General features: G+C 42.1%; 1 protein-coding gene across 4 annotated transcripts in view; it reads left to right on the top strand.

Moving 5' to 3' along the window:
* Positions 1 to 15,142, top strand: part of CEP85L (centrosomal protein 85 like) — a 142,492-nt gene that overhangs the window by 115,032 nt on the left and 12,318 nt on the right. For all 4 annotated transcript variants that reach the window (XM_026123515.2, XM_026123513.2, XM_064508920.1 and 1 more), the window contains exons 5-10: positions 4,564 to 4,681; positions 5,990 to 6,166; positions 10,879 to 11,031; positions 11,313 to 11,467; positions 14,212 to 14,329; positions 14,654 to 14,704. In XM_026123515.2, coding sequence (XP_025979300.1) covers positions 4,564 to 4,681; positions 5,990 to 6,166; positions 10,879 to 11,031; positions 11,313 to 11,467; positions 14,212 to 14,329; positions 14,654 to 14,704 — 772 coding nt within the window. The remainder of the gene's footprint in view (positions 1 to 4,563; positions 4,682 to 5,989; positions 6,167 to 10,878; positions 11,032 to 11,312; positions 11,468 to 14,211; positions 14,330 to 14,653; positions 14,705 to 15,142) is intronic.

The raw sequence follows: 15,142 nt of genomic DNA, 5'->3' as shown, positions 1-15,142 counted from the left end.
ATGCAATATATATAACCTTATGTTACTGGGCTGTTGAGATGTGTGTGCATGTGAGTGTCTGTGGTAAGCCTGTATCCACAGTTGCGGCTCGCTAGTTCTGTCTGAGCATGAGAAAATGATGTGTAAGTCAGTTATGTCATACTAACATTTTGAGAGATACCCAGAAGCAATTTGTATATTAAACAGCTTATATATTATTAATGCTAGTCTCTGTAGACAGTCCAGGCTCTTGCATGTTGAGCTGAGCTGCGTCCTGTGCTATCTCCCTCCTCCTCTGTGCTCCCTTGAATGTTGGCTGCTAATTGGGGGGTTCCCAAAAAGGATTGCTTGAGCCATAGGACAGAACTACAAATGAATCAAAATCAGTATTTTTCCCCACCTCGTTGATATTGCACAATTATGGCTGTAACTTTCTTTTTGCTCATGGAAGTGGATCCAGTTAAAGTGTCAAGCGGCACCGGTTGTTTTCCTTGGGACTCTAGCAAGCTCAGTAAGCAGAGTGGCGGCCCTCCAGTGTGGGGTGAGCTTGTGTGACCCTTCCTGGGGCATTAGCATGCTGTCTTCTCCGTGTTCGTCCACAGAGAAGAGTGCCAGAGGGAGGATGCACCACCGGAAGCGATCCCATGCTGTCCTTACCACAGGGTGGATAGAAGAGTTGAAATCTATGCATCTTAATTAAATTTTCTTCTGAAGCATCAATTTAAATAAGGAACGCTTTTAAATGCTCCTTCCAGAAGTGTCTTTTTCATTCCTGCATTTGACAGCATGCCTTTTTTTTTTTTTTTTTTTTTTTTTTTTTTTTTTTTTTTGCGGTCGATGAGGTTAGAGCAGGGTATTGCCTCCCTTTCTTTTCTTTTTAAGCCTGGGGGTAGTGGGAGAGAGGTGCTGGACAGGAGTGTAAAGTGAAGCACACAGAATACCTTTATCTTCTGATAAGGAAGCAGTTAGAGATCATTTGAGCCATCCCAGGCCAATAGCTCTTGTTTCGCCATTAACGTAGAATTGTAATGCTCATTCACGGAAGAAACAGGCAGTTTGCGAGCGGGACTAATTTTTGTGGTAACCAGATACCATGTCGCCGTCGAACCCAGCTGTATGGGCTGTGGCCTGGTCTCTGCAGAGTTGTGTCTCGGGGGTGAGCTCCTGTCAGAGTCTCAAGTGCCTTGGGCTCCGGCCGCAGCCTAGGCCTGTTAGTGCACAGGTGGCTCCTAGAATCACAAAATCTGGAGGAGTGTCGTGTCTGGAGACTTCTGGTCCTGTACAAGACTGACTGAAAATTCCTGTCTCTAAAAATTAGAGGAAAATGCATAGGGTGGAGTGAGGCAGTGCAGCTGCATAACTCTTGCGTCTGTGGCGAACAAAAGTGAATTTCATCCTTTTTTTAACAACTTAAACCCTTGGGGAGACTTGCCAGTGTTAACAGCCGGTTAGAGAAGTGGAAGAGTTGATGAGAGTTTGCAAACATTTGTCAAAATAGTTAAAGAATTTCAACCTTCTCTTGTTTGACTCTCTGCAAACACAGAGTGCACCTATGGTTGTAAACATCATAGCTCATCTAAGCTGTCAAGCAGCCTTGTCGTCTAGAGGGTAAAACCTATCAGATTTAGGTTTATTTACCTGTTCGGGGGCACCAAGAGTGGCAGTCACCATCCACGTGAGCAGAGATTCGGAAGGGCCTAACTGCCGAAGGTTTTTTTGGAAGTGCTGGGACAATCAGCTGGTACCAGGGAGGCGCCTGAAGTCAGCGTGCCCAGGGCTGTGCACAGGCTGCATCTGCGACGGTGTCTGAGCTTTTCTGTGCTCCTTTTAAAAAAAAAGCTCACAGCCTGTGGTTATGCTGTGGATCAGTAGTTAGCAGCTGTGGGGTAACAGAGGATAAAAACTGTCTTAGCATATGACAACACCAGTGATACAATACATGTGGTATGAGGTCTCCAAAGACTTATAGGATTGTATGTAAATAGTAAATATGTTTCTATGGTGCTTATTTTTTATCCTGCTTGTAACTGCTGGTCTGTTTTCATTTTTTTTTTTTTCTGGGTGCTGTGAGGTTAATCATATTTTGAGAGAGGTGGTTATGTGAAGAAGTTGTACAGGATTTACACAGACCTAAAATATTTGTACTGTGTGTTTTGCTGGCAAAGTTTTAGGATGGTGGAGAGTGTTACCCTTTGCAGAATGAAACGAAAAAAATAGCCATCCTCTTTGCTAGTGCAGCTCTGTTTCATCGTGGATTAATTTGTTTCACTTTTTTTCTGCAGGGATTTGGTAGGGTAGGGAAAGGATTATGAAAGGAAATACGGTAATGTAGTTGGAAGTTCAAAAATGTTTCAAACTGTTTAGTTCAGGCTGTTGAATTGCTGTCTGTAACGGAAGGAGCTGGTAAGATATGATCAGCCACAAAGAGGAAATCGTGTAGTATGCCCAAGGGACGAGTGACAAATAGCTGTATAATTTTAAAACAAATGTGGCAAAGTTATTTTAACAAATTTTATATCCAGTAAGTAATGAGATGATTTAAAAAAAAAAAAAAAGAAACATGACTTTTGATCATAGGTTAAGACATCTCACACTAAAAGACTTTGCAGTCTGTGACCAAGCCTGCAACAAAACTCATCAACATTTTATATTTTCTCATGCGATTACACAACCTGTTGAGCTCATTATATATGAGCTGCTACAAGTAAAGAACGTGTTCTTTCTCCTAATCTTGACACCTACTTTTTCCAAAATAAGTTTGTAGCCTTTTGTTTGTAGTGCCATCGTACAAAAAGACCCCAGCCAGAACTGCATGTTGTGAATTGCATTGCATGAATTGCTTTAAGATACTACAGAATTGCATCCTGGTTTAGACTGATTTCCCATTAATCGCAATTCTTTATAGATGTAAAAATAAGGCAACATAAAAAGATGAGTGTTTTTAGGGGTTCATCACATCTTTTACAAAACAGCTTAGAAGTTTAGCATCTAATATATTCATTTTCTCTTTTTAAATAGTGAATTCCTCTTGTGAACGAAATGATTTGGATACAATCAACTGATGACTAGCTAGGAGAACTTATATGGTTAAGATACTCCCTTTAAATAGTTTTTTTTTAATTTTATTTCACTTAAAATTTGCAGTTGGCATCTTTTCAACTAATACATCTTTAGGGAAATCTTTACTACTACATTTTTTTTCTGCTTCATTTTTATTGCTTGTCTGGTGATAATATTTCCAAGATGCTCATTGTAAGAACAGCTCCCCCCACAAATACTGATCTTGCTTTTTACTTTTAGAGGGTTTGTTTCTCTGGTCTGTGCACAGGCAGGTATTTTCTTGAAGCTAACCTGTGTTCACTGTTTATCACCTCTTAGGTTTTTGGGCTTAGTCATCTCAGTTCAGCATCATTATTTCCAGAAAAGCGAATCATATTGCATGTTTAAAGATGTTTTGAGAAACAATTTCATGCTTGTGTGCAAATATCTCCTAGCATAAAAAAGACAGTAAAAAAGAAGCCAAGGAAGTGAAATTAAAGGAGTACACAGAATTATTTTTAAATTAAATTGGGAGAGTAGCTATGTATGTTAATGATTTCTGATAGGTCAGTGAGACAACTCATCCTGTTCAGTTATTCAACTCATCCTATTCAGTTATTGATGTGCCCATTTCTCCATGAAGGATACGGCAAACCTCCAAGTCCATATCTCTAACATGACTTTGGCTCGAGTTGAGACCTGGCTTGTATTTGCCCCGTAGACATGCTAGTTCAAATTCAGCTGTGATTTAAATAGCGATATAATTATGTTTCTGCTGTTCCCTGCCCAAATGATTGGTTTAAGAGGTTAATTCTGGTTTACTATGCAGTGTGGGGCTTAACTATAGTGGTAGGAAATGTCTTACATAAATAAGTTGATTGAAAGGGTCTTAAGGGGAGCAAAAAGAAAGAGTTTATGGGAAAGCCACGCTGTCTATCTTATATAATACCTTTTTCTTTTTAATTTCTTCCTGCTCCCCTTGTTTTGTAAGTCTCTCAAGCCTGTGACGAAAGTCAGCTCTCATGAAAAGAGAAGATGCAGAGCAGAAGTGCAAGAAAAATGATGTGTTTTGTTTGTTCTCACAGGCTTTTTCCTGCTTGCACTTTTGGCCACAGGAGTAAGTGAGGACAGAGTTAGCCCCTACCCCCCCCCCCCCAAAAAAAAAAAAAAAGTTTTCAAATCATATTTCTACACAATTTACTTAGTATTCTCATTTGAAAATAGGCCATTTGGAGTATGCTTAATGTGGAAGTTACATGGAGCTATAGTTTAGTAGTTCATGTCCTGTTAAGAGTTCAGTTCTGAAGTTAAACTAGATTAGTTTTCTTCTGGCTGCATTGGAGAAGCCCACTGGTAATGAAGGTCCAGGATTATGAAATACCTCATTGGACTATATGTAGTATTTGTTACTGCTTCATTTGATGGCGTGGGACAGAGAAAGTAGGTTGAACAGCATTGTTACAATATTCTCAAGTATAAATCTTAAGACCTATGTTATCTCAATCTCTGTTCCATTCCCTTTCTCTTCAAATCTGTATATTACAGGCAAAAGCAGCAAATTAACAATTTACATCAGAAGATAAGGGAAAATGAATTACGAGCTCAACATGCAAGACTGAGCCATCTTGTGAACTGTGAAGAACCTTACATGACTAATTTGCAGGTAGGGTGGATGTTTTTCTGTTAGTGAAGTGTTCCTGTATCCAGGAATTGACATCTGAAAGCATGTTTGCTATTTTGTGCAGGCCAAAATGCAAAGCTTTTATGATTTATTGGTGGGTGTATGATTGTATAGCTGTAACTCACATAGAGAAGAATATCCTATAAGTGTTGTAATTTATATTTGCAGCAGTCTAGTTTATGTTAATACTATGTACAGATTTGTTTTGAAACATGGTAAAAATGGGGTAAGAATGAGCGATTGTAACAGTGTGCATGTAGCCTGGGTATGCAGGGAGATGTTGAGAGGAAGTATTTCAGGAAGGGAGTATTGGAAAACGTCTGAATTGGAAAACTACTGAAAAGGAAATGATGCTGGGGACATAGTATCCATGAAGTAAATGGAAGAGATGTGAAAACTCAAACAGAGACTGGTGGAGTACTTTTGCACAAGACACCTGAGTAGGACATGGTTTAGTACTCCTAGGAAACATCTTAGTCTCAAAAGAAAGATGTGGTATTTTGGGTGTATCTGTCCTAGTTTCAATCTAGCTAGCACAAATATCAGCAAGCAAAAAAGATGAGGTAGCATAGGCTGGCCACCAAGTGCAGATCCATTTGAGGACTGTGGGTACTGTGGCTGTGACCCTGTCGCAGCACACAAATTCCATCTTGGCACCCAGGGATATATAAAAGGATGTGTAGAAAGTGAATGTTCAAGGTGGAAAGTGAATGTTCAAGGTAGATATGCAAAGAAATAGTTCATCTGTCCCTCTTTTATTGCCTTTTATTTTTTGGTCACAAATGCTGTACCAGAATCTCAGCTAACATACTTCTGCTTAGCATTAATTATAGCCTTAGAATGGCAGAGCTGCGCACCAGGTAAGACTCTAGTTTGTGTGGGGCAGGAGAGAAACTCAAGTGGAGCCTCAGTGTGAGGTTAGGTGTTTAGGAATTTTCTCAGATATAGGAATGTGAAGTTTGTCTTTTGGTGCTTCCAGAAATTCTGGAATTTCACCACCCCCCTTTTTTCCCCTCTTTTGAAGACACCTCCCTGCCCCCATTAATCTGAAATGGAAATAGCCCCACAGTGTTCATTTGTATGTATTGTTAATGTAGAGATGTCCAGTTTCTTTTTTGCTACAACTAATAAAGACTCCCGAAATACATGCTGTTGCCACATGTTTTAGTGTGTAAAAATCAAACCCCACCCTTCCTGGCAGTGGAAAAAGTGTTTTCTGCTGTGTTACTGAAGTAGGCAGTGGTGTTTGTGTGTTCACTTGTATGATTATTTTATTTCTTTTTTCATAAGCAACCGCAGTATGAGAGCACATCATTGCAATCTCAGTTTTCAGAAAGATCAACATCGCACCTTGAGGAGCTTGAGCGGAAGATTGCAGCAGCTGAGAATAAGGAATTACAACTCAGTGAATTTCGTAAGCAAATTTCAAACAAATCTAGTGAGGAGAAAAAGAAGATGGAAGAGAAAGTAAGTGTCTTTCATGTTTCAAATTTTGTTTTGACACTGTTACAGCAGCAGATGTTTTGTTTACTGGGAATCAACTTACTGTCTGTGGGTTGCTGACATATTTTCAAAAGGCAGCTAAACTTTATCTATGATAGAAAAATTGGTAGTTACTGGTGGTAGGTGTTGCAGCAGATAAATCTCAGTTTTTAGTGAATACATCCTAAAATATGATACTGACCAGAAGAAATGATGGTCTGTATACATGTTTCAGACCTGATGCTGACAGTTTTAATCATGTTTCAGTTAAACTTGTTTTCAAGAAAAGCTGCTCAACTCCAAGTCTAAAAATTCATATAGTTAGAAGTGTTCATTATAATAAATAAAGCAGCATTAAAAAAATAGGAAAGGTGTGAAAATGGGATCTGTGTTTTTAGCATGGTAGATGCAGGCCTTGTGCTCTGGGTTGCATCTAACAGACTGAACGTGGCTGCTCAACAGGTGAGATTCTCTTGTAGCTTTTCTAGGATTTACAAAGTGGAATTTAGTCTGGGACAAGGGAAGGGTCTTAAATGGCTGTGTACTTGAACTGTCTTGACAAGGGGCTTCTTTAGGAGCTGAAACAATACCCAGGACAGTTTTGAATGTCTTAACAGCCATCATTTCTAGTAAGTGAGAACATGCAGTTGGACAGTGGTCCTTAAGGTTTAGGGAGACCTCATTGCTGTTACCTTCTTCTCCTTGGCCAGTGGGCCCTGCTGCTGGGCTTAGATTTATGTTAATGCATATTCAGGTGGTAGGAGCAGGAGGAGAGGATGGTGCATCATCTACCTCAGCCTCCTGCTTACAGGTGGCACTGAGTCATGCCATTTCAGTATGATACAGTTAAGTGACAGGTGGGAAGCAAAAGAAGAAAGTATAGCTCATCTCATCAGTTCTGCCTTCCTATTCCCTCTGAACCCTGCAGTCTGCCTTTCACTAAAGGCAACATTCAGGATAGGCAGAAGAAACGCTAAGAAACTGAATGCTGCTGCTGCTTCCTCTCATGTGAGCTTTAATGCTTCTGTTCCTCACTGCATAGGAACTGCTGCTCTGAGTGGTGGCACTGGTGAGGACCTGTATGGCAGTGAGCACATTGGCCGGATGGTCTGTAGTCAGGAGCCTGATTCGCTGTGTGGTCCAGCTTCGCTCCCCAAACCCCCATCCCTGCTGTGCCCTGAACAGGAGATTCTCCAGGAGGGAGCGGCATGGAGGGAGAACGTGCATTTTTGTGGTCGGATTAGTGCCCTCTTGTTTGAGGAAAGGCTGCAGAGGGAGGAAGGGCACATGTCATGCTTCCGAGGGATGCAGCAGGCTGGGGACCTGAGTGGTGGTGGGTGGTGAGCCCAGGCATGGCCGTCTCTGGAATCCCGCCACTGTGCTGACAGAGAGATCAACCCAAAGCCAAAAGGACATGGTGTCCCTGGGTGGTGACTGATGTTAGGGGACAAAAGATGCTATTTCTGTACTGATCAAAGGGATTGTTGCTAATAGCTGTGCTAGGGTTATTTCCAGGTGAATGCCTGCCCATTTGAAGAGGACAAGGTTTTTCAGCCCAAAGCCAGTTTTGTCTGGGGAGTGGGAAATGCTAGAAAGCTGGAGCAAATTGGCAGTCAGGTAAGCTTTGCTTGCAAGAACCTGCCTAAAAGAACACATACAAGTTCAGGTGAAGGTTGCTGGCATAAATTTTTAATTCTCTGGCTGCCCCACTCTTGCAAACAATGTTGTCGTTTCCTATATTGGAGTTTTTAACATGCAGCATTTAAATAAAGTGTGCAGACGAGAACTTTTAGACAATAAGGGACAAGCTATGGCTATTCTGGTGCAGGTGGGAGGAAGGAAAACATAAAGACGTTCCCGTTTCAGTGGCCGTCAGTGGTGAGAGCTCCCTTATCTCAAAAACAGGATGTAGTGGAACTGGAAAAGGTTCAGAGAAGGGCAACAGGACAGATATCCTTCAGAAAATTGCAGAAGGAGGAATGATTAAGTCTTTAAACTTGAGAAGAAATGACTTAAGGGGAGTGCGAGGAGAATCTGCAGAATCAGAAGCAGCGGGGAGGGGTGGAAGGTGATGGGCTGTTCCCTGCATCTTCCAGTGAACAAGAATAAGCAAACATCAAGTGACGCTTATATACCATATACGTATATGGTATATATAGGAGCCATATACATAACCCAGCAAAAGGAGCTGATGCCGATTCCTTACGTGAAGGGTCGCAAACCTGTAAAATGTCTTTTCAAAGGCTGGTGTGAATGCTAAGATTATAGGGGGGCTTAGGGGAAGAGTGGGCAAGATCACAGAAGTGCTGTCTCATTCTAAGTACACAGAAATCAGACCTGTCTCAGGATGGTCCCCAAGTTGAAAACAACTGGAGTCTAGGAAAACATGCTTTCTCTGTTCTTTCACCACTGCAGGCATCTGTTTATGGACACTGCTGGAGACAAGATACTGACCTAGAGAGCTTCTTGGTCTGAGGTGCTGTGTCGTTTCTAACATTAGGGTAGAAGAGCATGATGCATTCCTTTTCAGAAACTGCAGGGCCAGCAGAGATGGAGGTGCTCTGTGCTTACTGCTGGCGTCATACCTGTCTTTGCCCTGTGTAGACATACCAGCCAGGGGAGTTTTTGTACCACCTTATGAGAATGAGGTGCCTGAATGGGAAGGTTTTTTCTGAGGCTCCTTGTGTAGTCAGCTTAGGGCTGAGGTGATTGCAATTTAATTAGGCTTCTGGTCTGAATGAGGGTCTGAAAAAGATGGTTTTTTATGGCTGACTGGGAGCCTTGGTAGCTCCTTGTGGCTTCCTAGCTGAGGGAGCCCTCTAAGGTAGATATTGCAGTACCTCTGTCAGTGTCCTTTGTCATGAGTGCCTGGGTTTCTCCTTTTCCCTATGCCAGGCATGCATGTGCCTCTTGGCGTGTCCAGATTTTGCAGCCTTTGTTTAGCTCTGGGGCATTTCATCTGAGAGTTTGACTGCTGGGCTGGAAGTGATTCAGCTCAGACACCTGCATGTTGCTGGCTCCTTGTTCTCCCATATGAACCCATATGATTTCTGGGGCCTTGCTTTCAGTATTTAATTGCCAGGAGGTGAGAGCTTTCCTATTTTATTCCTGCCCTGACAAAGTCATCAGCAGTGTGTATGGACAGGGGGAAAAAAACAAAACCCAGAGCTTTCGTTCCTCTCAGTAGAGTGAGCAAGAATGAATGAACAAATGTTTTTGATGTGTGGGTGTGGAGGGAGAGAATAGGAGAAGAATAGGGGTGATGCTGGGGATTTTTAGAAGAAGGGAGAAATCCTAAGGCAAACGTTGTAGCTAATAGAAGGAGAGAAGCTGCAGAGTCTGACTGCAGGAGAGTATATATGCAAGAGAAGAAAGATTTGGAAACAGTGCAATCTGTGTCCTGGAAGTACTGGAGTATTGTAACAGTCCCACTCGCCATCCTTAGGAGAACATGAGGAACAAAGGGAAGGGATTCAAGTAGCGTGAGGGTCAGACTCCAGGGAATTCTTGCACTGTAACTTTGGCTTATGTGTGTCTATTTATATTGCTGTCTTAAGACTTTTGGCAGGGGGGAGAAAGTAAATGCTACTGAAGGATATATTGTGGCAAAATATCGAGGCTGAATTGTAACTCTGCTGTAGTGGATGCGGGCTTTAGTGAGCTTTGTCTAATCAGAAAGATTTTAGAGCTGCCTGAAAGCTCTGTTTAGTTTTGAGGTCCTGATAAAAGAGAAGATATAAAGATTTCCAGTGTTTTGGCAGTCCTGAGTTTTCTGGCCTATTTAGAAGGCTGTTTCTGGAAAACCTTTTCAGATATTATCAATTTAAACTTTTCTGTAGTCTCCATCACTGAGCTCTGACATTGACAGTGTCACACATTCATTTCTCAGTGAGATGCACATCTCCAGCAACCGAAATAAAAATACATTTCACATTTACTCTAGTGACAAGTATTTGTTATCTTTGAATTATTACACATTGGTTGAAGAAACAGAGATACAGTTTTCCATTATATCAGATCCTTATTGGAAAATACTCTTTCCTGCCTCCCTTCCCCCCATCATAGTCACAGGTGATAAAGTAAGTAAATACCAGGGATGCAAGTATGTGTTTTGTGATTGGTTATCATAGGGTCATAACATAATATAAAAAAAACTTTTTAGCAAGCTGATGCACAGGTAGGATGCTTGTAGAAAAGCTGGTTTAAGAAAGCAGCTATTCCATTCTGGTGTCCTCTGATGTAATTGTCAGATGGCATCAAGGTCAGATTTTTGGCTGCAGTTCTTGTTGGGTGAAGTTCTTGGGGCTCTTTGTTTTTATGTTGTTATTTGGGCCAGGGGAAGAGGTAGGACTAAAATATTTCCTGATCATTTGTTGCATGTGAACACCCACGCTGTTGCAAAATTATATATATTTTAAGCATTGAATTGGCATACTTTCAGTTCCCAAGGCACATGATGTGCTCTAAGCAGAGGTGAGGCAACTGTGGTTTGAGACTGACCAATGGTCAAGTGCGGATCTGTGACTTGGAGCCGTCAGGATGAAGCAGAATGAATCATTCTTTGGTTTTATTTTCTGCAGTAACCAACCCTTACATGTAGCTGTGAGTAGAGTTCCTGTAGAGTGACCAGCCTCTGACTGTAAAGCAGGTTTGTTTTCCATTGCAATCATAATATATGTATTCTTCCTTTCTTTTAGCTTAAAACTAGAGACCGATACATTAATAGCCTGAAAAAGAAATGCCAGAAGGAGTCTGAGCAAAACAAAGAAAAACAGAAACGAATTGAAACCTTAGAAAAATACCTGGCTGACCTGCCAACGCTGGATGATATAGAAGGCCAGACTAAACAGGTAAGGTAGTAAGAGTTGGTTTTACGTTTTAAAAATACATGTAAAGTCTGTAATGTCTGCTACCAAATATTTTTCTGTTTCAATATGCATAATTTTTCTTGTCTGTTTAGGAAGAGAAGTGTCTGAATGTTTTAAAAAGCACTGTAGCTATATTAAGGATAATCATACACAGATAGGTGAAGACGACCTGGGATTATGCAGGAGGTAACTGCAAGGCCGTGGCCTCCTACAAGCCTTTCTATTAATGTGGCCTTGTGTCTGACTAATATAATCTGTTTTAGCTGCAAATTCTAGAAGAGAAGAACAAGCAACTTCAAGAAACTCTGACTGAGTTAGAAAACAAGCTTGGAGAGGCCCGATCACAGTGCAGAGAAAGAGAATTGCAACTGGTGTGTCAGAAGAAAAAAGAAAAAGAGCTGGTCACAACAGTGCAGAGGTATGAACAGCTGCTTGAACTGTGTACTGAGATGGATGTATTTTCCCAACTAATGTCAAGACCTCTTTTTTTTTTTTTTTTTTTTTTTTTGCAGTCTTTATCTATTACACTGCTAATGATTTTTCGTGGCATAAATATTACTGTGCAAAATGACAGTGTAATGCAATAGAAAATCCAACAAAGTGCCCTTTGTATCAAGTTGCAAGTAGTGCCGCAGAGAAAAATCTGTCTAGAATCTCTTCGCTATCTTTTTTTTTTTTTTTTTAAAAGGTATGCACTCTACTGCAATGGCATCATAGACTACTGCCAGGGAGAGGATGGAATAAATGTGCAGCAAAGAAACACTGTATAGAAGCTGTCAGCATTCCTGTTTAGTAACTAATCCTATCACGAACTGTAGAAAAGCTCCCTGGATATCAGCTGAAGGGGAAATCAGGGAAGGGTCAAAGATAAACTGTGGCTGTTTCTTACCTTTTCACTGGGGCTGGGGGATGTTTACAGGGAGATTTAATGGCAGCTGGTATGCTGTCTTTGAACTTGAATAATTATAAAAAAAACAAATGGGACAGATATCCATCAAAAGATTCCAGGTGAGATATTGAGACATTATTACTATGGTATATGCCAAATCAAGGGAACTACTTAAAGGCTTATTTAAAAAAAAAAAAAAAAAGAGAGAGAAGGGAGGGGGGAAATCGCTTTATGGGGATGTTGCTATAGTTCAGTGTCCCTCTGTTGCGTAAATGTGCATGCCATAGCAGTCTAAAAGTGTTTCCATGATGAAAGGCTAGCTGCTTGGGACACCTTGCCAGCCAAATCGTTGGACGCATTGTTTCCATCTTACAAGTGAAAGGCCTTTTTTCTTAATGCCTCCGTAATCTAGAGGGATCACTTTGTCTTTTCTGAAAGCCTACAAATAGTTGAAGTGGCCTCTGGTTTCTAAATTAGACAACAGGATTAACACTAATAAGATGCATTTTCTTTTTGAGAGAAGGTGAGCAGGCAAAAGCTCTAGCTACACCTAGAAGCCTAAATTGAGCTACAGAAGGTCCTAAAGGTCATGGCCTCGTATGGAAGCAGTTGGCAGAAGTGGCTTTATGCTCCCCCGACAAGCCACTCCCAGAGGGCATGAAGAATACACAGTTAGGGCTTGTGTATCCAGTAGCCTGATAGCAGTGAGGCTGCTGCAACTCCATGTCCATGTCCCCAGGTCCAGACAGTAGTGTGGCTGAGCATGTATTTCCAGTAGGCACACATGTGCACACCCAAACACACATGTACAGCACATCTGTACATATGCACGTGGTCAGCCACATGCAGTGCACTCAACAGCACCAATGATTTCACCCTGTTCCCCTCTCTGGCTGATCAGGCGGAAGGTCTGTTAGTGGGACATACTTGTAAATATGTATGTATATATAAAAATATATAACGTGGATCCATCCAGCAGCTGGGCTGAGATACTTAGTCCACCTGGTAGCTGACCCCTGCGCGTGTGAGCCCCGAGGCCTGCAGCCCCACTCCAGTTGCTGGTATAGACCACAAAAAAGCACGTACAAGCGGGCCTTAGTCAAACCCCAAACTGCACTGGCTCGTTGGCAGTTGGCTGGGACTCCCTGGTCCCTCCAGTAGCCAGCTGCCCCTGAGGTGTTGCCCCGTTACCCACATAGACCCCTGGCTCCCAGGTCATTTCACCTACCCCCCGGATGGTCCGGCTTGATGTTCACTAGCAATTGCACCCTCACTCGCATCCCTCACTTGCTCCAGTTGCTGGCACCACAGACATGGGGCGCTGTCACCCATGGTGCCACTCCAGTTGCTGGTGCTCAATTTCGGTCACCCCGGTCTCTCCAGTTGCTGCTCCACAGACACACAGGCCCCTGGGAGCTGTGGTCTGGCTCCAGTTGCTGGCACTCAGACCTCTACACACACACAGAGTAGAAAGTCCCTCACCTAGGAAAATTGTTAGAAAAGGAGAATGAGGATAAGAAAATAGGCCAAACTGCACTAATTAGGCGCTGGGTATGGCCAGACAAACATACTGACCAGCCCTGTTTACACACAGCCAGCCCTTTTTATCCACATATCCATTTTCCCATATTTATTCTTCCCAAACACACCTTGATCCCTCCCTTTCTCCACCTTTGTTTCTTCCCTGAAACTTCCCATAATAAGTCTTGCTCAGTCCCAGAATGCTCTTCCCCTGCATCCCCCAATGTGTTCCCCCCCAGCATGTGCATGGTGCTCAGGGGAGGCTGCTCCTGTTGACCCATGGTGCTGGGTTTCACCCATGGCCCCCAGGGCTGGGGCAGCCCTGGAGGAGCTAAGACAGGGGATTGTTTCTCTGACTGGTTGTTACTGGGGCTTCCTGACCTGCCAGTGTCTGTCTGAGCTCACATGTGTCTGTGGAGGGAGGCCTTTTACGGCTGAGCAGCTCCTGTGAGGGGCCTGGAAGTATCTGGGGCAGGGGTGATTGGGGTCCCGATACCTGCCATTGCTGCTTTGAGCTCCCCTATGGGTGCGCACAGGTGAGCTTTTTATCACATAACCTAATACAGACCGCCAGTGTAGGATTTTTGCGTCATTCGTCCACTGTGGGTTTGCTCATTCATAAGGCTGGATTCAGTTTTGTACAGTTTTACAGTGCCAGTTGGAAGAGGGTGCAAATTTCTGTTTTGTCACTAGAACACACTGCCCTTTCGGTTTCTGTCAGTACACTTAATTCTTTCTTTCATGCTGAACAGCTTGCAACAGAAAGTAGAAAAATGCCTGGAAGATGGTATTCGCCTTCCCATGTTAGATACAAAACAGCTTCAGAATGAGAATGAATGTCTCAAAGAGAAGAATGAGAAAGCCAGTAAGGTTAGTCTGCAAATTAACTTTTGGTGGCGTCTTTAACCTTGAGTCGTACATTTCTTGTTTTATTTTTTTATTTTAAAAATAACTATCTCACTAAGGCATTTTACATTTGTTGCTAATCCAGATTTCTTTTGAATACCGGTCTGTTTCTGGTCTGTCTGTTTATTCTCCATGAATTTCCAGTTATGTGAGAATAAAACTCTCTCTTGTCACTTACATTTTAAAAGATTGGCCATTTGAAACCTATGGCTACACATCTATAAGTTGATTTTAAGAAGGGAGCTGAAGAGATTCAAGCCTTTTAAATTACTCAATTTTATTTTCCAGGTTATAGACAATCAACAAAATCAGATAGCTGGACTGATTTTAGACTTGCAGGTAAGGAAGAACATATATTTTGGTACTTATTCTGTCAATTTTTAGTTCATAAAAATGACATTATTAAAATTGAATTACATCCTTTTGTCTGCCCAAATAGGAGGCAAAGATAGAAATGCCAGGAGCTTAATCTTATGGCCTGTAGTTGACTTGCATTTTCCTGCAAGTTCAGATTGTGTTTATTATTGACATTGGTGTGATTTAGCACTTTGCAGATACTGAGAATAAAGTGGAAAACTATTGTTATGTAGCATCCTTATTCTGCTGGTCCAGTGGACGCCATATCAGGGCTGCCTGTTTCAAGTGTGGGAACTGCCTCTTTAAATAACGGTCAAGTCTCCCATCAGACGCTGGGGGCTCAGATGCTTATCCGGAGTGCAAAAATGACATCAATCAAAAGTTTCACTACTGAGGTCCCTAGCAGACCCAGAGGCCTTT

This window comes from Dromaius novaehollandiae, chromosome 3, assembly GCF_036370855.1.
Source record: "Dromaius novaehollandiae isolate bDroNov1 chromosome 3, bDroNov1.hap1, whole genome shotgun sequence".
NCBI lineage: Eukaryota > Metazoa > Chordata > Aves > Casuariiformes > Dromaiidae > Dromaius > Dromaius novaehollandiae.
This window is presented reverse-complemented; position numbering and strand designations above follow the sequence as displayed.